Source organism: Schistocerca serialis, chromosome 1 (genome assembly GCF_023864345.2).
Source record: "Schistocerca serialis cubense isolate TAMUIC-IGC-003099 chromosome 1, iqSchSeri2.2, whole genome shotgun sequence".
NCBI lineage: Eukaryota > Metazoa > Arthropoda > Insecta > Orthoptera > Acrididae > Schistocerca > Schistocerca serialis.
In genome coordinates this window covers 70,959,820-70,984,742 of record NC_064638.1, presented here as the reverse complement: position 1 = coordinate 70,984,742, position 24,923 = coordinate 70,959,820, and the positions used below count along the sequence as shown (strand labels likewise).

Genomic DNA, 24,923 nt, shown 5'->3' with positions numbered 1-24,923 from the left:
TAGTATAGTAACGATTTGAGCTCAATAAAACCACAGAACTGGAGAATGGTATTTGGTGGCTTCCTGGACTCAGTGTAGGCTCTGCTACTGCAGATTTACTTGTCTTTCCAAGATGACAATTGTTTCTCTGTTCCTCAAACTGAGTGTTAATACTTTTTTTCTTTTGTAGTTCCTATGTACACTTGACTGCATGCTCAAGGGATTTTATACACTCCTGCTGTAACAAGTAGCAGGCATAGATCCACTGCAGTATGGTTTAAACACTGTTTCAATTCTGTGTCTTCTTAGATCTTGCTGATGTGATTTGGGATTCTTTTTATGAACTGAAAGAAAAATTTTTCTTTAGGAGGTAATACTGTAATGCATGTAACAAGCATAAATGTAAGCATGTGAGTCCTATGTCACAAGTGATATAGAGAGAAACTTTATCATTGCTCTTTTTGATAATGTGTTTCTTATTTTCTTGCACATTACTGATATTGTTCCATCTGACTGGAATTTATGGAATATGTTTTTTTTTTCTTTTTATGTTGCATGTGTGTGTGTGTGTGTGTGTGTGTGTGTGTGTGTGTGTGTGTGTGTGTGTGTGTGTAATCATGACTACAGCATTACAAGAATTAAATCACCTATGGGAACAGAAGCACCGGGATATACTACAGCTTAAAAAGGTACTTCCTACAAGAACACACATTTATTCTTACACAACACAAAAAAGTTACAAACATTGTATATGTGGCTTTATAAACAAATTTCTCATCTGCACAACCAACTATCCACTTGACACCATACTCAGAATTTTGTGGTATTTAATGTGCACACTGCACTATCAATGACTACTGTGCCAATGCCACTCGTGTAGAACTGGCTTGAAAGTCCACCTGTCTGGGTGACCAACATGGCTGATTGTGTCTCCAAAATCAGATTTGCTCCACTGGAATGGAGGCAAGTGAGACCCGGTTGTGGGTCCTGAGACTGACAGAAACTGAAGCTTGGACACTAATGTACTGTTGGTCACCTTGGCGTCAGTCGCACCATGTGAACGGTGACCCAGACTTGGGAATGGATAGGTACCTGAAATGTGCAAATATTGTTAAAGTGAAAAATTTATAGGCATTATGAAATTTAATTTAACAGTTCAGAAACAGTAAGTATAAATTATTACAGAGCAATTACTATGTTTGCTTGTTGCATCTGACTCAAGACTATTTTGCCAAGGAATTACTATGTATGCTTGTTGGCTCCGACTCAACAATATTTTGCCAAGTCTGTCTGTTTTTAGTGCTCTCTCCAGTTAGTAACTACCAAAAATTTTAGGTTCTTCACATAGATGAAAATCTCATTCTCAGTTGTCCTGGCGGTCTTTCTCCTCCAAGGGATGATTCTGCCACAATCTTGATGAAACTGTCTTCTGATGATCTCATTACATGCTCACGCCACTTAACCCATTCAGCTTTTATTTTTGCTGAAATGTTGGGTTCTTTAACAAGATCACATGGATCTGTAACTATGTACAGAACATCGTACACATATACTTCTTAGAAAAGGGGAAAATAATCACTGTACAATTTAACAGTGTGAAGTTGGACTGACTTAGCATGAAACCAAAATAAATATGACTCCATATGGTGACAAAATAATGTGATACCTTGCCACAAGACTGCATCAGCACATTCACTAGGAGTTATTGCTGTGAAACTGCAATATCAATTGCTGCCACAGCTCATCTGCACTGGTGCCCTGCAGATGCTTTGTACCCAACATGAAGAAATGGCTCACAGGTAAAAATGAATTCAACTCTTATGACATCTTCATCATCATCAAGGCAGAGCATGTTTTAGAGAGATTAACAGTTCTTTTTCTCTTCTTTAAAGAATTTTAAAAAATCAGTTCTTGGGAAAACTGTCTGCACTTACATGGAGGCTTTGTTCAAACACTACTTAATTAGTTTTTGAGAAATTGCTTTTTCATTCCTAACCTGGATACTCCACTAACTGGCACCATGTGAAGCCATTTACAGTGAAGTAGTGGACCTTTACACCTCACCAGTAACCCTGGAACCCTGTATATGTCAAACTTCTCAACCTGTTTTACATCTTATATGATCTACATGGGGCACAAGAGAGTGAACAAGTGTTTCTTAGATAACAGCAGCTGTCCTTACACATGAAATCGCCTTTTTTTCTATTTTCAATGTACTTGCAGAGGTACTGGCTCACTGACCTGGACCAGTCCATTCAAGTACTTTTCTACACACTTAGATGTTCAAAAGTCATCCTGACAGCATTATTTTTTATAGTAGCAGCTCAATATTACTCAACACTTTTGCACTCATCAGATTTTTCCAGGGATGACATACAGACAGACAGTGACAGATTTCTGCCTCCTATGTGAGTTCTGCTAGAGTTGTTGCTGTGGAAGTTCCTGTATTAGCTCTTTTTACCATTAACATAAATATAATCCAATGATGGATGTGGTAATCATGTAACTAACAACTCACACACAAACATAATGAAGCACTTACCATTTTTGGGATTGAGATCACATCGTGCAGCAATAGCATTCTCTGCACTGTAGGGTGGAGTGCAGTTGCATCTCGAAAGCGGATCATGTTGGTAGTCATTGCTTGTCATCAGGCGCAACATAGAGGGAAGGTTATGAGCTGTCTTAAAGTCACGCTTGAAGATGAGAGCTCGTGGAGTTTTGTCATGAGTGAACCTGCAAGAGTACGAGTAACTGTTTAATTGGCAACAACTACACTGTACTGTTTAAAAAAGACAAGAAACAGTGTAGCATACTAGACAATTCAGAATATGAATCTGGTAAATCTGAATGATATTCAGTGGCAGATTGCTGCTGATCATAATAGAAGCTTTTGCAGATATGTACTATTAACAATAATGTCATATTTTGCTTTCTTTATGGCTTTGACTTTTTCAAAATACCCTGGAAAACTACTGGGTATTAATGAGCATGATGGCACAGAGATTAAGACGCTGAACTTGAATTCAGGAGAAACAGAGTTAAAATACCAATTCAGCCATCCAGATTTTGGTTTCTCATGCTTCCTGTAAATTGATCAAGGTGAATGCCAATATGGTTTCTTTTGAGAATGACGTCAGTGACTTTCTTAGTCATCTGTGTAATATGTGAGCTGGTGGTCCATCTCTGATTACCTTGTCACTGATGAGACATTACATCAAACCTACCTTTAGTTGCATTACATTTGAGAAGACACAGGGAGTGAAAGCATGCTCAAGTTCAAATCAAAATAGTGGGAGGCATTTCTGAGGACAGATCATGGCAAAAATGATATTCTTGGTAGTTTATCTGTTTATTTACTCTGTTTTAGCTAATAAGGCATCTGTATTCCAAGGAATTTTACATATAATGACTCATTTAGTGAGCTGCCGTAAGATGTATTGCAATTTCTAATGACATGAAGCAACAGCAATATGAAGAAAGGAAGAAGTAGGTTAAAACAAAAACTGGAAATGAAGTTAAAAGAATGCAAAGAAGTTTCCATTATAATTATGCGATGAAGTGATGGTCTAAAAGGTTCTGGTAAATACAAAAAAGATTTTATTGTTAGAATACAGGCCTATGATCAATAAAGCACTTTCCTATTACTAAGTGGAGAACTCAGACTGGCTGTTAAGCTCCTGCATGTTACTATACAAAAACTATACACAGGTAGTTGGCAGGCTAATAAGATTGTTTCTATTTCTAAATATATACTCTGTAGGCAACCATAATCCGCTTGATGAAAGATACTTCATCTAAATATAATTGACTTTCTGTCCTATTTAATTCACATGTGAAATGAGAGAAACATTGTTATATGCCTTTGTGCATTTCATAATGTATTTTATCTTTTTCTTACCACCCCAGACGTATTATATTGCAGGCAGCAGAACTATTGCATGGTCTGCCTCTGATATAGAGTTTTGGAGGAACAATGCCATTTTCCTTCAAAAATTCCCAGCCTACTTCCTTGAAAATTTCTGTTATGCCTCTCCAAACATTCGTAACATCTAGGAACTGGTTTTATGTGTGTGTTGCCATATCTATCACGTATGGACAGCACAACACAACCACAGTACTTCTGCAGCATGCTATACAAGACGCATTCAATAAATAAACAGATTTATTATTAAAGAATCTATTACAAGATTGGAATACAACATTTATTTATTTTTCAGTGTAATCCCCCTAAAGTTCTATGCACCTATACCAATGCTAGAGAAGTTTCTTAATTCCATATCCAAAGAATTTTTGGGGGCATATGAGTCACCAGTATGCACTGCTGCCTGAACTGCCTCACCATCAGTGAATCTGGAGCCATTAAGTGCTTCTTTCAGTGGGTTAAAAGTGTAATAATCTTAACATGTCATATCTGGTGAATAAGGGTGGGTGTGGCAAGAAGGTGAACTTCAGCTGTCCCTGCACGTATCCACATGCCTTCCTTTCATTTCTGATCTCAAATGTTTTGGAACCCACCTTGTACACACTTTCTTGAACACCAGTACATCATGAACAATACAGTGGGCTGATCTGACCCTAACGTTCATCACTGTTGCAATATAACTGACTGTAATATGCCCGTTTTCCCACATCAACTCACGAAGTGTTGTTTTCTATGACTTCACAGACAGAGCATACTGGGCACGACAAATTTTCAACAGGTGTTACACCCCATTTGAACTTATCTGCCCACTTGTACATTTGTGTTCAACTCATACAATTGTCATCTTATTGCATCTGACAGTGAATTTCAATCGGTTTCAACCCTTCAGCTAACAGAAATCATGACATTCCACTGCTCAACACTGGTGCAAACCTGCAAGGGTGCCACCATCTTGTTTTGTTGATTCCCACCATCCTGCTGTGAGGCAGGTGTGCCAGCCTCATCTTGTAATAGTTCTAGAACACCACCAAAAAATAAGAAAGAATCACATACTTTGTCAAAGTTTTCTATTTTTGTACAACTTTTTTTTTTTTTTACTTAATGGACCATGTATTAGTGCTTCATATGCAGTTACCATTACGGATTGGCAATGTAAGGTTTTATCACTTCACTGAAAAACTGTTTCTCAGGCATGAAACTAACTTCAGAATGGGGGAATTTAACACAAGGATGTAAATCAAACATCCAAACTCAACCTTGTAGCACAGCTCATATGACAGCTGAATATGTCTACAAGTGGTTTACTGAGCCAATAGTTTAAGGCTTAATCTTACAAAGACTGGTATTAAGCAATTTCAAAACAGTGATAACTTGTTAGCACCAAAAGTGGCCAATGAATATTCAGCAGCAAGCAGTAACAATACTAAATATAATGTTGTTGTTATGGTCTTCAGTCCTGAGACTGGTTTTATGCAGCTCTCCATGCTACTCTATCCTGTACAAGCTTCTTCATCTCCCACTACCTACTGCAGCCTACATCCTTCTGAATCTGCTTAATGTATTCATCTCTTGGTCTCCCTCTACGATTGTTACCCTCCATGCTGCCCTCCAATACTAAATTGGTGATCCCTCGATGTCTCAGAACATGTCCTACCAACCGATCCTTCTAGTCATGTTATGCCACAAGCTCCTCTTCTCCCCAATTCTATTCAATACCTCCTCATTAGTTATGTGATCTACCCATCTAATCTTCAGCATTCTTCTGTAGCACCACATTTCGAAAGCTTCTATTCTCTTCTTGCCTAAACTATTTATCGTCCACATTTCACTTCCATACATGGCTACACTCCATACAAATACTTTCAGAAACGACTTCCTGACACTTAAATCTATACTCGATGTTAACAAATTTTTCTTCTTCAGAAACGCTTTCCTTACCATTGCTAGTCTACATTTTATATCCTCTCTACTTCGACCATCATCAGTTATTTTGCTCCCCAAATAGCAAAACTCCTTTACTACTTTAAGTCCTAATCTAATTCCCTCAGCATCACCCCTACTTAATTCGATTACATTCCATTATCCTCGTTTTGCTTTTGTTGATGATCATCTTATACCCTCTTTTCAAGACACTGTCCATTCCGTTCAACTGCTCTTCCAAGTCCTTTGCTGTCTCTGACAGAATTACAATGTCATCGGCAAACTTCAAAGTTTTTATTTCTTCTCCATGGATTTTAACACCTACTCCGAATTTTTCTTTTATTTCCTTTACTGCTTGCTCAATATGCAGATTGAATAACACTGGGGAGAGGCTACAACCCTGTCTCATTCCCCTGCCAACCACTGCTTCCCTTTCATACCCCTTGACTCTTATAACTGCCATCTGCTTTCTGTATAAATTGTAAATAGCCTTTCGCTCCCTGTATTTTACCCCTGCCACCTTCAGAATTTGAAAGAGTGTATTCAAATCAACATTGTCAAAAGCTTTCTCTAAGTCTACAAATGCTAGAAATGTAGGTTTGTCTTTCCTTAATCTTTCTTCTAAGATAAGTCATAAGGACAGTATTCCCTCACGTGTTCCAACATTTCTACGGAATCCAAATTTATCTTCCCCGAGGTTGGCTTCTATCAGTTTTTCCATTCGTCTGAAAAGAATTCGTGTTAGTATTTTGCAGCTGTGACTTATTAAACTGATAGTTCGGTAATTTTCACATCTGCCAACACCTGCTTTCTTTGGGATTGGAATTATTATATTCTTCTTGAAGTCTGAGGGTATTTTGCCTGTCTCATACATCTTGCTCACCAGATGGTAGAGTTTCGTCAGGACTGGCTCTCCCAAGGCTATCAGTAGTTCTAATAGAATGTTGTCTACTCAAGGGGCCTTGTTTCGACTCAGTTCTTTCAGTGCTCTGTCAAACTCTTCACGCAGTATCATATCTCCCATTTCATCTTTATCTACATCCTCTTCCATTTCCATAATATTGTCCTCAAGTACATTGCCCTTGTATAGACCCTCTATATACTCCTTCCACCTTTCTACTTTCCCTTCTTTGCTTAGAACTGGGTTTCCATCAAAGCTCTTGATATTCATGCAAGTGGTTCTCCTTTCTCCAAAGGTCTCTTTAATTTTCCTGTAGGCAGTATATATCTTACCCCTAGTGAGATAAGCCTCTACATCCTTACATTTGTCCTCTAGCCATGCCTGTTTAGCCATTTTGCACTTCCTGTCGATATCATTTTTGAGACGTTTGTATTCCTTTTTGCCTGCTTCATTTACTGCATTTTTATATTTTCTCCTTTCATCAATTAAATTCAATATTTCTTCTGTTACCCAAGGGTTTCTACCAGCCCTTGTCTTTTTTCCTATTTGATCCTCCGCTGCCTTGACTATTTCATCCCTCAATGCTACCCATTCCTCTTCTACTGTATTTCTTTCCCCCATTCCTGTCAATTGTTCCCTTATGCTCTCCCTGAAACTCTGTACAACCTCTGGTTCTTTCAGTTTATCTAGGTCCCATCTCCTTAAATTCCCACCTTTTTGCAGTTTCTTCAGTTTTAATCGACAGTTCATAACCAATAGATTGTGGTCAGAGTCCACATCTGCCCCTGGAAATGTCTTACAATTTAAAACCTGGTTCCTAAATCTCTGTCTTACCATTATATAATCTATCTGATACCTTTTAGTATCTCCAGGGTTCTTCCATGTATACAACCTTCTTTCATGATTCTTGAACCAAGTGTTAGCTATTATTAAGTTATGCTCTGCAGAAAATTCTACCAGGCAGCTTCCTCTTTCATTTCTGTCCCCCAATCCATATTCATCTACTATGTTTCCTTCTCTCCCTTTTCCTACTCTCAAATTCCAGTCACCCATGACTATTAAATTTTTGTCTCCCTTCACTACCTGAATAATTTCTTTTATCTCATCATACATTTCATCAATTTCTTCATCATCTGCAGAGCTAGTTGGCATATAAACGTGTACTACTGTAGTAGGCATGGGCTTTGTGTCTATCTTGGCCACAATAATGCGTTCACTATGCTGTTTGTAGTAGCTTACCCGTACTCCTATTTTTTTGTTCATTATTAAACCTACTCCTGCATTACCCCTATTTGATTTTGTATTTATAACCCTGTATTCACCTGACGAAAAGTCTTGTTCCTCCTGCCACCGAACTTCATTAATTCCCACTATATCTAACTTTAACCTATCCATTTCCCTTTTTAAATTTTCTAACCATACCTACCCGATTAAGGGATCTGACATTCCACGCTCCGATCCGTAGAACACCAGTTTTCTTTCTCCTGATAATGACGTCCTTTTGAGTAGTCCCCACCCGGAGATCCGAATGGGGGACTATTTTACCTCCGGAATATTTTACCCAAGATGATGCCATCATCATTTAATCATACAGTAAAGCTGCATGCCCTCGGGAAAAATTATGGCTGTAGTTTCCCCTTGCTTTCAGCCGTTCGCAGTACCAGAACAGCAAGGCCATTTTGGTTAGTGTTACAAGGCCAGATCTGTCAATCATCCAGACTGTTGCCCCTGCAACTATTGAAAAGGCTGCTGCCCCTCTTCAGGAACCACACGTTTGTCTGGCCTCTCAACAGATACCCCTCCATTGTGGTTGCACCTACGGTACGGCTAACTGTATTGTTGAGGCACAGAAGCCTCCCCACCAACGGCAAGGTCCATGGTTCATGGTGGAGGAAATATGATAGATAACTATATATCTTGCAGAAGCCTTATCAAGGTTTTTTGAATTCATATATCCCCCCCCCCCTCTCCACAACACATTTACCCCTTAATGGTTTTTGTAGCTGAGATCAAAATAATTTTCAGCTGAATTATGATTACCACAATCACAATACAAGACACAACCAGAACCTCCCCCCAGAGACCAAGTCTCTCCCCACCCCAACCACTCGCCACACTCCTACCTACTACATGCTTCCTGAAGTCCATACACTCAACCACCCAGGACACCCCATTGTAGACAGTTACTGTGCCCCCATAGAGTGTCTCTGCTCTAGTAGGCGAATGACTTTGTCCTATTTCTCGCAATCTACCCTCCTACATTAAAGATACCAACTATTTCCTCCACCGACCCCCACAGTTCCTGTTCCTTTATCACATGGTGCCTTACTCATTACTATTGATGCCAACTCATTCTACACTAACATCCCTAATGCCCATGGTTATTTAACACTACCTTTTCCAATGCCTGACAGATTCCCAACCTACAACCTCCTTCCTAATCGCCACGAACAACTATATCCTCACCCACAATTACCTCTCCTTCAAAGGCATTACCTACAAACAAATCTGGAGTATGGCTATGAGCACTTGCATGGCGCCATCCTATGCCAACCTGTTTGTGAGCCATCTACAGGAATCCTTCCTAAACGTCCAGAATCCCAAACCCCTCACTTGGTTCAGACTCACTGATGACATCTTAGTGATCTGGATCGAGAGTGGGGATACCTATCCACATTCCTCCAGAACCTCAACACCTTCTCCCCCATTTTCTTCATCCGATCATACTCAATCCTGGATGTAGACCTTCATCTAAGAGATGGCCTCATCAGTACCTCTGTCCATATCGAACCTACCAACCAACAGCAATACCTCCACTACGACAGCTGGCACCTATTTCATACCAAGAAGTCCTTCCCATACAGCCTAGCCACCTATGGCCGTTGCATCTGTAGTGATGAAATATACCGAGGGTCTCACTGAGATCTTCACAGACCATAATTACCCTCCCAACCTTATACCACAACAGGTCTCATCCCTCATCTTTCCAATCACCCACCACCTCTCAAAGTCCCACCATCTGGCCACAGAGGAGCAATTGAATTACAGTCTCTGGCAGGGTCCGACTACCTCTCATTGTGTCCCGAAATTGCCTGTGTGAATTTGTGCAAGTTTTATACCTCTAATGTGGGGCGCAGTCTAAAAGCTGAATATTTAAAGCATTTTTTTGCATTGTGTCTGTCTGCAACTCTATGCCAAAAGAGATGGCAATTATATAAAAGCAAGCATTAGTATCCAGTTCATACCTCAAGTTGCATCCTTTCTTTAATGATTGAAAGGCTAGTCTTTCCAAAAATATTGTTCAGTCCAGTTGATCTTATGTAGAGTTTAATCACAGGAAACTTAGCCACAATTTCTTTGTCTTGGCAGCATTACAGAGCTGATAAATTGCTCCACAACAGTGGATATTTCATGTGCAGATTCTCAAGTTGAAGAGCCTTGTGCACTATTTCCTTCCCATAGAGGAAAGTGATGTGATTGAAGTTTCTTATGACAACATTCTGAACTAAAACATTCTTGGTTTACGTGTTGCATCATATCTTGGTACAATTTTGAACTTTATATAAAATCCTCAGTGATCATTATGAAGACTAATGGATGCCATAGCTGCTGTTCTGGTGACAATTTAAGGCCCATAGATGCCTTGTAATTGATTACTGTACATCATTACATCAAGTTGTCTGAGATCATGTCTATATCTGCACTAGATGTTCCAGTGCTCTGGTGGGAACAAAAACAATTCAGAACTTTTGCCAGTGTCTTCTCAGCATCAACACTTACACAAAATGATTAGTTTGTGGCCATTGTCCTGGTTGATCTTTTTCTTGCACATTCTAATTTCCACCACGCCTTTAACAACAAAATCTCTATTTGTAGAAGCATGGGACACGATTTTAGTTTCACCAAAAATTATTCTGTGTTTATTGCTCATCAACTGTTGATTTATCAAGATATTGATTTTAATGTGCCAAAGGTGTTCTGTACATCAGTTGGTAATGGTATGGATGGACTAACTGATTTAGTTGCTTCCAACTCACAAATAACCTTAAAAATTTCAGGGACTCTAGTCCAAGACTGTCCTTAACTGGGTGCAACACTACTTTACCTTCTTGGACAGTTGGAAAAAGTTCTTGTGCCTCTTCCTCCCAGAACCTTATCTGTTTTGCTAAATACAGAATTGCAGAAAGGATGAAATACAATAGGCAAATGATCACATAATTGTTTAACATTTTTATGTTTTGTTTATATCCTGGCAGCAAGACATAAGTTGATCAATCACAAGCGATCTATGGGCTATAAATGGTTATCACGATGGCAGCCACTTAACAGTCAGTTGTTCTTGATGAACACAATGGAGTATTTCACCAAAAGCTCAAAACTTTACCAAGATTTCACGTGACAAGTACAACAGAAATGTTTTCTACAAGAATGGTATCATAAAAAACTTAAGTCTCGTAATAAACTATGTGATCAAAAGTACCCTGACACCTGGCACCCACCACCTGGCACTGTCCTTGACGACAGCTTCCACTCTCACAGGCATACGTTCAATCAGGTGCTGCAAGATTTCTTGGGGAATGGTAGCCCATTCTTCACAGAGTGCTGCACCGAGGAGAGGTAACGACGTTTGTCGGTGAAGCCTGGCATGAACTTGGTGTTACAAAACATCCCAAAAGTGTTCTATAGGATTCAGATCAGGACTGTGCAGGCCAGTCCATTACAGGTATGTTATTGTCATGTAACCACTCCGCCACAGGCTGTGCATTATGAACAAGTGCTTGATCATGTTGAAAGGTGCAATCACCATCCTCGAATTACTCTTCAACAGTGGGAAGCAAGAAGGTGCTTAAAACATCAATGTAGGCCTGTGCTGTGATAGTGCCACACAAAATGAGGGATGCAAGCCCCCTCCATGAAAAATGCGACCACATCAGAACACCACCGCCTTCGAATTTTATGGTTGGCATTACAAACACTGGCAAATGACGTTCACCAGGTATTTGCCATACCCACACCCTGCCATCGGATCCCCACACTGTGTACTGTGATTCTTCACTCCATACAACATTTTTCCACTGTTCAATCGTCCAATGTTTATGCTCCTTAAACCAAGCAAGGAGTCGTTTGGCATTTACCAGCATGATGTGTGGCTAATGAGCAGCAGCTCGACCATGAAATCCTAGTTTTCTCACCTCCCGCCTAACTATCATAGTACTTGCAGTGGAACCTGATGCAGTTTGTAATTCCTATATGATGGTCTGGATAGATGTCTGCCTATTATACATTACAACCCTCTTCAACTGACGATGGTCTGTCAGTCAATAGACGAGGTTGGCATGTACGCTTTTGTGTTATATCTGTCCCTTCACATTTCCACTTCTCATGTGCTATGGTTTAAGAATATTAAAGTCTACAACAAGCAAAACAACAGTACTGCAGGCATACTATGCACATCTCTTTCTGGGAACACTCAACTCACAGCATAAAGGTGTTTTAGAATGCAAGAAAGAGCTGTAAGAGTAAGTTGTGACCTTAAGAAGATGGAGTCCTGTATGTTTCATTTTACCGAGTTTGGTGTTCTGTACATCTCGAGCTTATTCATTTATGAACCTATCTTGTTCACTGGAGACTACCTCTTGAAAACAGGCAAGTTACTACATAATGAAAATGTACACAAATACTGTTGTTGGAAACAATATCTACACCAACAATATCACAGAACAGCAGCCTATCAGAGGAGCATAATTAACATTGGTATTATACTACACAACAAGATACCAGAGGACATAAAAATTGCTATGTATTCAATATTTAGAATAAAACTAAAGGCATTTCTATTGAAGCACTGTTTCTATTCTGCAAAAGAATTTCTGAATATGTAAGAAAAATTTAATTGTAATAACAGAGACCTAATTTTAATTTACCTACTATGTGTGAATACTATGTACCATTGCTACTTTTCTTTGGCCTGTCTAATATCAATTGTTCTGTTTGTACTGTCTGATAAAATTGGAAAAAAAATCAATGTATCCATCAGGTATGGGCTGCAAGTGGTGTTACCAGATGTACCAGTATTTCATTAATTCATTGCTAATACTATGAAATCTCTGGCCATCTTGCATGTTTTCACTCTTTTTCATTATCAAGCAGTGAATAACCCGTTACATACTGCCAGAACTTATTTCAGTCAGTTTTACTTGTTCTATTTGTTTCATTTGTGTTTTATTTATTATTTATTTGTTTCACTGGGCAGATATCAGAAATCCAGCTTCCATTCCCAAATAGCAAAAAAAGTACTGCAAGAAAATTACGTAATTTACACATAATTTCTTTCCTTACTTTGTGGTCCAGAATGAGAAATTAAGGGAGGTGTTTTCACACACAGTACAATATCTATTAGAAACTACTGGTCACGGAAGGGGCCTTTGATGGTGTAGGAGGCCTGCTGAAGCACCATGCTACAAAACAATCTTTCCAGTCCAAATACAGCCCAAGAAATCAAAGAATCCCGTCAGCATAAAAAAGAAGAATGGTCCAAACAAACTACTGTGAAAGGAATTCAGAAGACATTTTTGGACTCAAAGTGATGGGCAAATTCATATTGCATGCATTTTAAAGAGCAAGAAAGCAGAAATTTATTCATTTGGCCAACACCTCAGAAACAGCAGGATAATATTCAGATTCACAACCTGAGAAGGGGGATGTTTGTGGCCTGTGTGTATACTGTGACTGATGGATTGCAGAGGTTATAGACACCAGTTATGAGTTAAATGAAACTGTAGTGAACTTTACGCTACCACACGGACCAACTGCTGGATGTAGGTTTCCAGCTGAAAGACAGCAACAACACCATCAGTGCTCACTTCCTGTTCACAATGTCGTGAAGATTGTAAGTGCTCCAGTTCCTATTGGTTCAACAGGAAAGCATCAAAATATCGAAGGAAGGCACTACAGCAGTGGAACACATGTTTAGTTCACTTACTAGCTAATTTCAGTACAAAACAGAGTGCACAGAAGTTGTATAAACTGAAACCTTTATGTCTTTGAACCTTTCACATACATTTTGGAACCATTTAAAATGCTTGAAAATGATTCTCTTATCTTTCAAAACTAAAATTATGTTAAATAAGGCTAGGTTTTGATTTTTATGAGCCTGTTATGTGATAATAAAACAGGTTTTATGTATGGCAAAAATTTCAATTGTTTATAAAACCTGTTCAACCTAAAAGTGTAAGCTCTCCTTTTCAGGAAATGTAGAACTATTTGGTACTGATTAACAGGAAAAAAAATCAAAATTTCTTGGATTGTAATTTAAAAAAAAAAATCCATTAATTATAAATAAAGTTCAGAATCTATAGTAAAAGAACTTTGACAGATAAATCCAAATGGAGGATTTCTTTGTAATCATAAAGCAATTATCTTTCAAATAAAAAACCAACAAAATATCTAGAACTGTTCCAGAGATAAAGCATTTTAAATTTTTTTCCAAAATTTGCATATTCAAAATGGTATCTGCTGTGTCATCTTTGGAGGGCTGTATCTCTGAGCCAATTTTTTTTGGAGAAAACAAAAAAATAGCATGTTACTTACTTAATTCTTCATTTTAACATGTGCTAAATTCAATAACATCTGAGACTATGAAGGTAAGATTTTCCCTAGACTGCCTGAATTGATATGGACTGTGCCGTAATGATGTAATGTTCGTAAAAACTGTATGGTGACCAAGTCTAGTGTACTTCCATTCAGTGCTAAAGATAGATCACAGACATCCTATGAGACTTCTTGTCAAAGTGATGAACTTAACACTTCATTTGTATATAACATGTGTTTTAATTTTTCTACTCAAAATGTAGTAAAACTAGACCGTATTTGAAGTTCTAAATATGACCAGAATTATTTTCATTACAGTTTACCGTCTTAAAAAACATTTGACAGTTTATAGATAATGTAAAAACACACACACACGTTGGGGGGGGGGGAGGGAGGGAGGGAGGGGGGGGGAGGGAGGGAGAGAGAGAGAGAGAGAGAGAGAGAGAGAGAGAGAGAGAGAGAGAGAGAGAGAGAGAGAGAGAGAGAGAATCTCTAATGGCAGTTTTATTGGATGGTAACAAATTGGGAGAACAAAGTGAAAGTTTTGCTGTTTGAGCGATATGTTTTGAAGGGGTTAAGTAGAGGCGAAGGTATATTTTCCAGGAACGAAGCAACCTATTTCCTTCAGATCATTTAAGCATATATGTGAAATATGTTTTGACAGTGCTGAAGCAATGGACTGCAAATGAATCTGCAAGTATCTTTTTAAATCCAGGTAGAGAGCATACATAACACAGCCAGCTTAGCTTATCTGAATTTTGTCTTTAGTACAGACCAGTCACCAAACTTCTTGACGAGGTCCTGGAAGCCTCCAGTATTAAAGATTATGGGATCAGCAGGTGCATTGTAAGATGCCCAATAGGTATTCTTGCGTAACTCCTCCGTGCGATCTTGGTAGCGCACCAGTCCCGGAAGTTGCTCCAGAACCCACAGTGTTCCATTGCTGACACCACCACTCTTGCCTGGCTTAAACCGCTTGAAGTCTACCACAAACCACTGGTTGTTATAAGTGCCACTGTTGTATCGTGACAGAGTTTTCACCCAAGTGCGACCATCTGCAGAAAGACGGTTTGCCACTATGTTCCGCACACTCTCCAGCACCTGGAAATGACACCAACAGGCTCACTGGAAGAGAACACTGACTGCAATATTGTATTGACAAAGATAAAAACACTACAAATCAATCAACTTTGATTTATTCAGCCATCTTTAAGCATATTCCACACAGTTGATGACTTCTTTTTCACACATGGTATAGTTGCTTAATAAGTCAAGCATTTGGCACATATTAAAAGAATATATCAAACAATGGAAAATTCAGGATGGAATGTAAGAATACCAGAGAAGGAAAGTTGTTACTCACCATATAGCGAAGATGCTGAGTCACGATAGGCACAATCGCGACTCAGCATCTCCGCTATATGGTGAGTAGAAACTTTCCTTCTCTGGTATTGTTAAAAGAATATATATTGTTTATGTTACACACATGTAATAATCATTTAACATAAATGTCTCATGCAGAATGAAAATATGGCAAACATTAAGTATGTCATAACACACTTGCTGAGAAAAACATTTTAACAAATACACATGAGATGTGTGTTAATCATTAAGTATAAATGCATTATGAAAATAAAGCACGATAGTATAACACAATAAACATTTTAAGAAAAGCTCAAATAAAATAGTGATCAAATCATACATAAATTTTAGTAGATTAAATCATTTTTATAACGTATTTTAAATTTTTCTATCATAGACAAGGCTCTTTGTTCAATCCATTTTTCTGTGTTGTTTCTGAAGACATTCAGTGATATACTGCATGCTGTAGTTGTTAACATCTTAAATAATTGTATCCCTATATATGTGTAACTATTGTGTGTTTTTAAGCCTTGGATGTCAATCATCCACCTTCAATGTGTCATACTTAAGCATAGACTGTCACATTTTACAGCTGTCCTCGTTTTCCTTGATATACATTAAGAAGCTAAGAATGAACGGGGATGCAATTGTCAGTATTTTAAGCTCTTTAAAGAATTCCCTACATGATACATAGTTTCTTACTCTATCAATACACCTAATGGCCATTTTCTGCCAGATAAAAATTGTTTTCGCTCCAGAGGAATTGGCCCGTCTCAGGTGAGATGGCTGTGAAAAAAAGACATAATCGGAGTTCTTTAGTAGCCTGTCAGTCACACAGGTCAAGTTTTCTTAGTGTACAGGTGACTCGAGCTAACTTTGTCCATACATGGTAAGTGTGAGTTTCCCAAGTTACTAATGGATCAATATGAATGCCAAAATCTTAACTGAGGCACTACAGTTACCATAGTTACAAAATCTGAAAAGAATATTCTACAGGAACAAAAATACCTTGTGGGATTATCATGAACAACTTAATCGTGTTGAACAGAAGCAAGGAGAATCAAAAGGGGGTTTTTGGGACTGCATCAGAAGAATCAGTATCAGTACATATGAATTAACAAATGACGATTGTTTCAATAAGGCCAGTTTGCAGGATGCAGAACAATGGGCACTATGCATTTTTGTGGGGCCTGCTATCAAAAGCATTGTGGAAAGTATCCATGGAGTTTCCCAGAACTATGGACAAAATAGCAGTGGCAACTGCAGTTGCTTTGACAAATTGATTCAGTGACTAGGCCAAGGGAATAGTGTTCAATGTAGAGATTTTGTCACTCACCAATAACTTTAATCTTGCTACAATTAAGAGCTCCTTTAAGCCATATGGACACAGACTCTGACTCATTTATTTTATGGTGATTCCTCATCCTGAGAACCAAAGGCACTGTAGACAAATAATAAAATTTACCTCTATCTCTGTTATAGACTTCACGTATCTGAAATGTCTGATAAGCAATAATTTAATGACTTAAAAGTCTCCAGAGCTACTTTAGGACCACGCACTACAGTAACCCAGTTTCTGTATGAAGCCACAATGTCTGAAGTGCAAGCAAGTAGGGCACTCTGTTCAAAAATTTCCAAAGGTGCATCGACAATATGATCAACTAATACTTCCCCTCTTGTGTTAAACAGAATAGGGGGGCAATGTGACCACTGTGGAATGCTCCCAATAAATTCGACTAAGGGACACTTCAGTGCAAAATCACTGGGAGACATCTGTCTATTCGGCTATGTAAAGGGAAGTCATGTAAGTAGTTGTTTGATACAGGTATCTTGGGATAGCCAGAAAAAATTGACTACAGTGAATTTGTGATCACCGCACTGTATATTAACTGGTGTGAGTGGAATTCTCTCAGTTCCACATTGTTGGGTTTATGGGTGGGAGGGAGAGAGACTTTTGAGTATATATGGAATTTTTTTCTACCATGAGCATTAGCTAAGACTTCATTCTAGGTCTGTATTTTCTGATTAAACAGAATATCAAAATCAATTTATGGCAGTGCACAGCAGAGCCGGATGGGACATCATTCCGTCTCAGTTTTATGGGTGAAATAATAAACGGTAGCAAGGAATACCCAAGATGTTGGGTTAAGCTATTAAACTGCAAACAGTGTCTCAGACTCAACTTCAGGATACAATACCAAAAGGTACAGGAAGGCTGGTATGGATGAACAGAGAACTGATCTACTAATTAGTAATGTGTGTGTGTGGTAGAGCCCTTACCAGACAATGAGGTTCTAGGTCGGGTGTAGTGTTTCATATGATGTCATTTGTGCAGGAATTATATGATAGCCAAGTAGTGCCCATCAGTACAGATAATTTTGCTTCAGAGCAGGTGAGACTATCAAAAGGAACGATGATGCCTAACTTGGAAGTTTTTAGAGGATGAATTATAAATGGATTTCAATGCAGAATATCAAAAGCCAGGGCAGTCTCTCAATTTAACTTCACTGAGAGGAAAATTGTTGCATCCGAGAGGAGGTTATAGAGTAGATATGGAGAAGTTATTGGAGGAATATGCAGGATTATTTAAGGCACCTGGACCCCTACCGGTATACCTCTGGTGCAACAGAGGATTCCTGGTGGGAACAAGCCACCTGTATACAAGAAACCATGCCACATCTCCCACTGTTTACAAATGGTGATAGTGGAGTTCATTGGCCAACAGCTTCAGGATGGAATTACAGGTGAAAGTACTAGTCCCTGGTTGATCCCAAAGAAGTTCCTGGATGGGAAAAACACTTACCTGCCATGATTACAGGTTTCTAAATCAACAAATGGTTACCACACCCAATATCTAAGAGATGTTAGACAATCTGGGACAATGCCACAACTTCAGCACCATAGATTTAAACAGCAGCTATCAACAATTATAAGTAGCACCAGAAGAACGGGCCAAAACAGCGTTTTTAGTCCCATTTGGGCACTTCCAGTATTGTTGGATGTGGTTCAGTTTAAAGAAGGCGCTAACGATTTTCCAATGCTTGTTACATGGGGTTCTAAGGAGCCTGAAACCAAAGCAATGCCTTGCTTACCTAGGTTACGTAATAGTAGACTAAGGTCATCCAAGAACACACATGGTGCAACATCGGGAAGTATTTGTATGGTTGTAAACAGTACAGCTGACTATCAGCTTAAAAAAAAATGTCACTCTGCACTGCAGGAGGTCTGCTATTACGGTCACATTATGGGCCAGGATGGGATACATACTGATCCACAACTTGTGCAAGCCATAACAGATTTTCGAATGTCTAGCATGGTAAAAAATGTACATTCATACCTCGGGATAGCGAATTTCTATTGAAAATACATTCCAAAATATACAGAGGTAGCGAGACCCCTTATGCATTTGCTGAAAAAAAAAAGGTGTAAAATTTAAGTGGACTCCACACTGTTAGGAAGCATTTCAGCGGATAAAGCAGTTACTGAGTATGGGTCCTGTTCTCATTTTTCTAGACTGTCAAAAATAATTTTGTCTTGTGATTCAGCTGCGTTCTGAGTCAAGTGGCGGAGAAGAAAATGCAACGTATACGTTTACAGGCAACTGAATAAAGTGAAAGAAGCTATTCAACTACAGAAAAACAAAAGCCGGTTCAAACTTTTGGCTTCACACGTTTTCGTCGCCATCTGTATGGACGAGTTTTCAGGTCCTAACCCGATTACATGCATCATAAAAGCCTTAAAATATGGATGAAAAATGCTTAAAAATGCGTGAAAAGTGTCGAAATATGCAAGATCAAATAACAATAAAAATGCTAGTTACTGCGCGCATTACATCTCAAAGTCGAACCTGTGCATATCAATTACGAGGAAGAGTGCCGCTCACGCGAAAATCTTTGCATAAAATCGGTGCATTTAGAATGCTGAAATTTTCTGAATGCTTTCTGGTAGAGGTTACGAAGGGGGCCTTTCTCACATTTTCTAAAAATTTGCAAAATGGGGGCGCATACCGTGTTTCAGAAATTGTTCCTTCTCTGTTGTTAACAAGCTGATATGTACATGACCAAATTCGAGATATATTGCACGCTCAAAAACTCCGTAAAATTTTATTTATATTACTTTCAATCATGAATTTTTTTGAATAGCATTAACTTTTAATTAATACTATTGGACCAAAGCATCTTTTACAATTTATTTCACATTTTTCTACGATTGTAAACAAACGACCAAGTACTGTTCCAAACGTTCGGAAAAGGACCGTTCAACATCAACTGAGGTAACTGGGCAGTATTTGAATTTGGTTGCTATGTTGGCACTTACTGTTACTGGTAAAAGTCCGCCTGCCCCATTAATAAAACTATCAACTTAGCACAAGGGTTCAAAGCCTGGTTTATTATTTAAAATGTTTTCAAACTTTTCTTTAAGCTATCTTGGGAATACCTCCAGCAAAGAGAAGTTCACTAGAATAATTTTATTCATTAACTGAATAGATTCATTCAACGCGAAACCTTGAGTTTCAAGCTTTTTAATACTTTCAGGTATATGGGAAAAATGAGTGCTAATCACAGGAATGTCTTTTTTAATACCGGACTCATTAAAAGGACCCTTGCAGTGGCAAACTGCCAAAGCCCCTGCACTATCGAAGTCGTTTACTACCCCTCTAATGGCCTCGAAATGTTCACTGCAAAACAACACGGCTTTGATCCACGTACCCCAACGAGTTACCACTGGTTCGGGAGGTTTATTTATTTATTTTGATCAAACATCAACTGATTACAAAAAAAGGTGTTTTTTGTTCCAGTCTTCTGGATAAGTCCGAGCCTTCCTTACTAGAGTTACATATTATTGCCTGGCACTTCTATCTACACAACTTTTTCTAAATTTAGTTGAGAGAACCATGTTACATATAAAGACTACACATAAAAGTGTACAAGTAAATAGAAAGCTAAACTGAAACAATGGACGTGCGACTAAAATCTTGCATAGTGTAATTTAAATGTTGCCGACGCGTAAGGTATGACAGCGGAGGGGATTAACCGGAGGCGCGGGCGAAGGAGCATTGACTCTGCCTGGCTGTTCCCGTTCCCCTTCTGTAATGATTTCGCTAGGCAGTGGCCTCTCGGTTAGCGATTGCACGCACTTCTAATTGTAAGTCGCGGTCAATCTGTAAGACAACAAAACTACATCCAGTTACATTTTTAAAATATTGTAAACATAGAGCGAAAATAAGCATCGTCACTAGTTTTTAGTTAGAATACGTAATAACCGGTGAAAAGGAGCTAAATATGCAAAAGCATACAATCCGTTCTCTAGCCATAACATGTCTTGCCACACTAAAATGGTCCGCAGCTCGTGGTCGTGCGGTAGCGTTCTCGCTTCCCACGCCCGGGTTCGATTCCCGGCGGGGTCAGGGATTTTCTCTGCCTCGTGATGACTGGGTGTTGTGTGATGTCCTTAGATTAGTTAGGTTTAAGTAGGTCTAAGTTCTAGGGGACTGATGACCATAGATGTTACGTCCCATAGTGCTCAGAGCCATTTGAACACTAAAATGGCTTTTGGAATTAAAGGATCCAACCAGTAAGCTAACCAGCTTGGCCTTCACACTTAACGAATGTTTTTGAGGTAGCGCTTCGTCCAAGGAAGTCTCATGGTAACGCTGCCCGGTTAAATGACAAAGTACAAGCTGCAGAATGCAAAGGAATGACACACGAGAGTGACGCAGAGCTCGGGCCGCCGATGTCGACTGCCAGCGGTACGTGAAACAGTTCTGACGACGAAGTGCTTTACACGTGAACATTGTACGGCCGCCGCCTCGGAATGGCAGCCTATTCACGGGAGGAAGAAATGTGGGAAACCCATTACTCCAGTTTAGTTGGGGATAGCGGACAACGAGCCGCGAAACGCCATTTGTGGAAAATTACTATTGGCCACAGACAAAACGTTAAGGGGCTCCGGAACGCCCTGTACTTGCAATGTTAAAATAACGATTATAAATTACATCTTTCCTCACAAAGTATTTGAGGTAGGAAGTTGAACTTTTTACAGATTATTTATTGGAATATGGGCTACAACTTAACACAGGGATTTTACAAAATTTTAGTTCAGTTATTAAAGATGATTTTTTTTCAATTGTAATGAAAATTCACAACTTTTTTTGCAATTTTTTATTTATATATTCAAAAATATACAGTTTTTTGGAAAAATGCTGTGTTAAATTATGCAGAAGGTACTGTGTAACATTTACTGAAAGTTTGAAACAAATATGTTTGGAAGATCCTTAGAAAACATGTAATTAGTATGAGAAAATAAAAGTTTTGGGAATCGTGCGACAAAGATTGGATTAACTGTTTAGTGCATTCCAGGTCCATAGGACGGATTATCTTCATCCTCTGCAAACTCCTCCTCCAGCTTCCTCTTGTTCCTCCTCCTGTTTACTCTTGCTTGTATTTCTAGACTCTTTACAGCACTGTCTGCAGCCCAAAGGCGTTCCTTGTCTAAAGCAAGCATCGCTCGTTGTTGTGTTCGTAGATTTTGCTACCATTTTCTTCAGTTGCAGTTACTGCAACACTGTTCCAAAAGGTGATCATGTATGAACACTTATCACATTTCAGTTGTATTTCACTAGCAAGTCCTACGTACTTTATTATGGAGAGTTCCAGACCAACTTCACTACAATGAATACATCTTACACAGTTTGAAAAAATTCCTTTGAGAACCGACATATCAAATATTTCATTCACAACCGATTCGCCCATAAAACATTCATAGTTTTCACTCATTGAACCAAGCTTCTTCTGTGAAGTATTTTCTTTCCCACTTTGACTGCTATGGGCAGGTGTACTTGAGAGGTTAGGTTCACTCACTTGGTTATCGTCTTTATTGTTTACAGTAATAACACATACCTTTGGCTTTCCAACATTTCTCCTTTTCTTAAAAGCCTTCAGAGGATTTCTAATAACTCTACTTTTACTCATTATTATACTTCAACAAAACAGAGACTCAAGAAACAGAATTAATTACGAATATTTTCGAGATAACGACAGAGTAAATAAACGTTAAACAATCGACAACCACACCAGCGATATATATTGAACCATCACAGGTTAGCCACAACACATACTTTATCTCACATCACTAAAATGTACCTGATGAACACGGACGTTAATAATAACACCATTTAACAGCAGTTTAACAGCGCCACAGTGGGTCACGCCCATGTAGAACACATTTCAAAAAAAATTTAAAAATAGTTGTAGTCTTTGGAATTGAATAAATTATATATCTATTAAAAGGTAATAGTCTGCAGATTCAGAAAACGCAAAAAAGTAAAAATTGAACTTTTCATGATTTTGAGCCTTTCCGGAGCCCCTTAAGTTGAGCGCTACGTAAAGATTTGCATTGCTTGCCCTCAAAAAGCCAAGTTGAGACAGCAGTCCCACTGCAATGACTGGCTGCAGCAGAGAAACCGTTTCAAATGGTAAGGCTTTACGTCCTCAGACCATTTTAACACCACCAGCGGGAAATCTATATTTATTAACAATAATTTATCATTTCTCACGTTAATTGTGCATGATCGCCACACCAAACCAACAGTGCCTCACGCTTTAGTTAACCAGTGGCTACTGAAATTTAGCACGCCAGGCACGATAACAACAGACCAAGGCACGAATTTGTATATCTTGATTACTTAAGCAGCTTCGTCGACTATTGTGCACAAAGAAGTTACAAGTCCGCAAGCGAACTATAGAACAGTGTGTTCCTAGGACATTGAGTAAAATGCTAGGTTATTATGTGAACAGTAACCACGATAATTGGGACACAATATTACGGTATGTCGTAAGAACGTGCTATTCAAAAAAATGGCTCTGAGCACTACGGGACTTAACATATATGGTCATCAGTCCCCTAGAACTTAGAACCACTTAAACCTAACTAACCTAAGGACATCACACAACACCCAGTCATCACGAGGCAGAGAAAATCCCTGACCCCGCCGGGAATCGAACCCGGGCGCGGGAAGCGAGAACGCTACCGCACGACCACGAGCTGCGGACTGCTATTCAAAAAGCTACGAAAACATGCGTTTTTGCGCTATGAGGTTGCTTTGGTCGGAAAATGCCCAAACCTTTCGAATTCTAACCTACTTTAGGAGAGGATTCTTCCTTTGTCGTCAGGTGAAAAAAGCTCCAGCGAGAGGAATGCACTAGCAATAAAAAAGCGAAATTACCTAAATACCACGTCGGGAAGTGGTTTAGTTACGTATCTAACTCTCAAGTTCCAAAGGGTAACACTAAGGTTCCAAAAGGAAACAGTCAGAAATTCATTCCACGGTGGCAGGGACCCTATCAGGTAGTCGAAAAGACATCCCTAGTTAATGTTAAGATACAACCAACTATCGATCCAAACAACAATAATTGTTCAAATAAATAGAATTCAACTGTTTCAAGGTGAACCCGAAGCACTTCCTCAAAAAATGGTTCAAATGGCTCTGAGCACTATGGGACTCAACTGCTGAGGTCATTAGTCCCCTAGAACTTAGAACTAGTTAAACCTAACTAACCTAAGGACATCACACACATCCATGACCGAGGCAGGATTCGAACCTGCGACCGTAGCGGTCTCGCGGTTCTAGACTATAGCGCCTAGAAACGTTCGGCCACGCCGGCCGGCCGATTCACAGGGAACATTTGCGTATAGGTAGTAGGTTAGAGAACTATTAACAGTGCATCAGTGTATCTAATTAAAATGAAAACATCTATTGTTTTGTTTTATTTGTAGCTGGTATAGAAGTACGAGTAGATAAGCAACTGCAAGTGAGTTGGTATAAGTGAGAATGAATGAGTATATGTGTGACGCTCTTTGGCGTTTCTCTTAGTGTTAAGGTCCCCACTCACGCTACTGCATGCTTGACAATCACACTTGCGCAAGCGTGCTTACTCAAGCGTGCACAAATTCCTTGCGCCTCAACACGACTCAGACCCGCACGTACAAGCATCAGTTTGTTAACATTGGAAAATGTCGAGCACAGACAATGATGCGCTTGCTGTTGCAGCCTTTTTGCTTGTTTTACGGAAAAAACAAAAGAGGAAACGCGATGTGGACTAAAGAGTGGCTTAAAAAACTAAAATCGTATTCTCATAAAAATTTACGGAGTGAATTGAAGATATATCCTCGTGATTGGCATAATTACCTCAGGATGATTGAGGAAACGTATCTTAATCTTTTGTCCCTCGTGACGCCTTATGGCTT

General features: G+C 39.0%; 1 protein-coding gene across 1 annotated transcript in view; it reads right to left on the bottom strand.

Annotated features, from left to right (window-relative positions):
* Nucleotides 1-672: 672 nt before the first annotated feature.
* Nucleotides 673-24,923, bottom strand: part of LOC126461746 (putative phospholipase B-like 2) — a 165,915-nt gene continuing 141,664 nt past the window's right edge. Inside the window, exons 6-8 of the mRNA XM_050096020.1 lie at nt 15,091-15,416; nt 2,522-2,715; nt 673-1,071 (exon numbers count right to left, since the gene is read on the bottom strand). Coding sequence (XP_049951977.1) covers nt 827-1,071; nt 2,522-2,715; nt 15,091-15,416 — 765 coding nt within the window. The 3' untranslated portion in view covers nt 673-826. The remainder of the gene's footprint in view (nt 1,072-2,521; nt 2,716-15,090; nt 15,417-24,923) is intronic.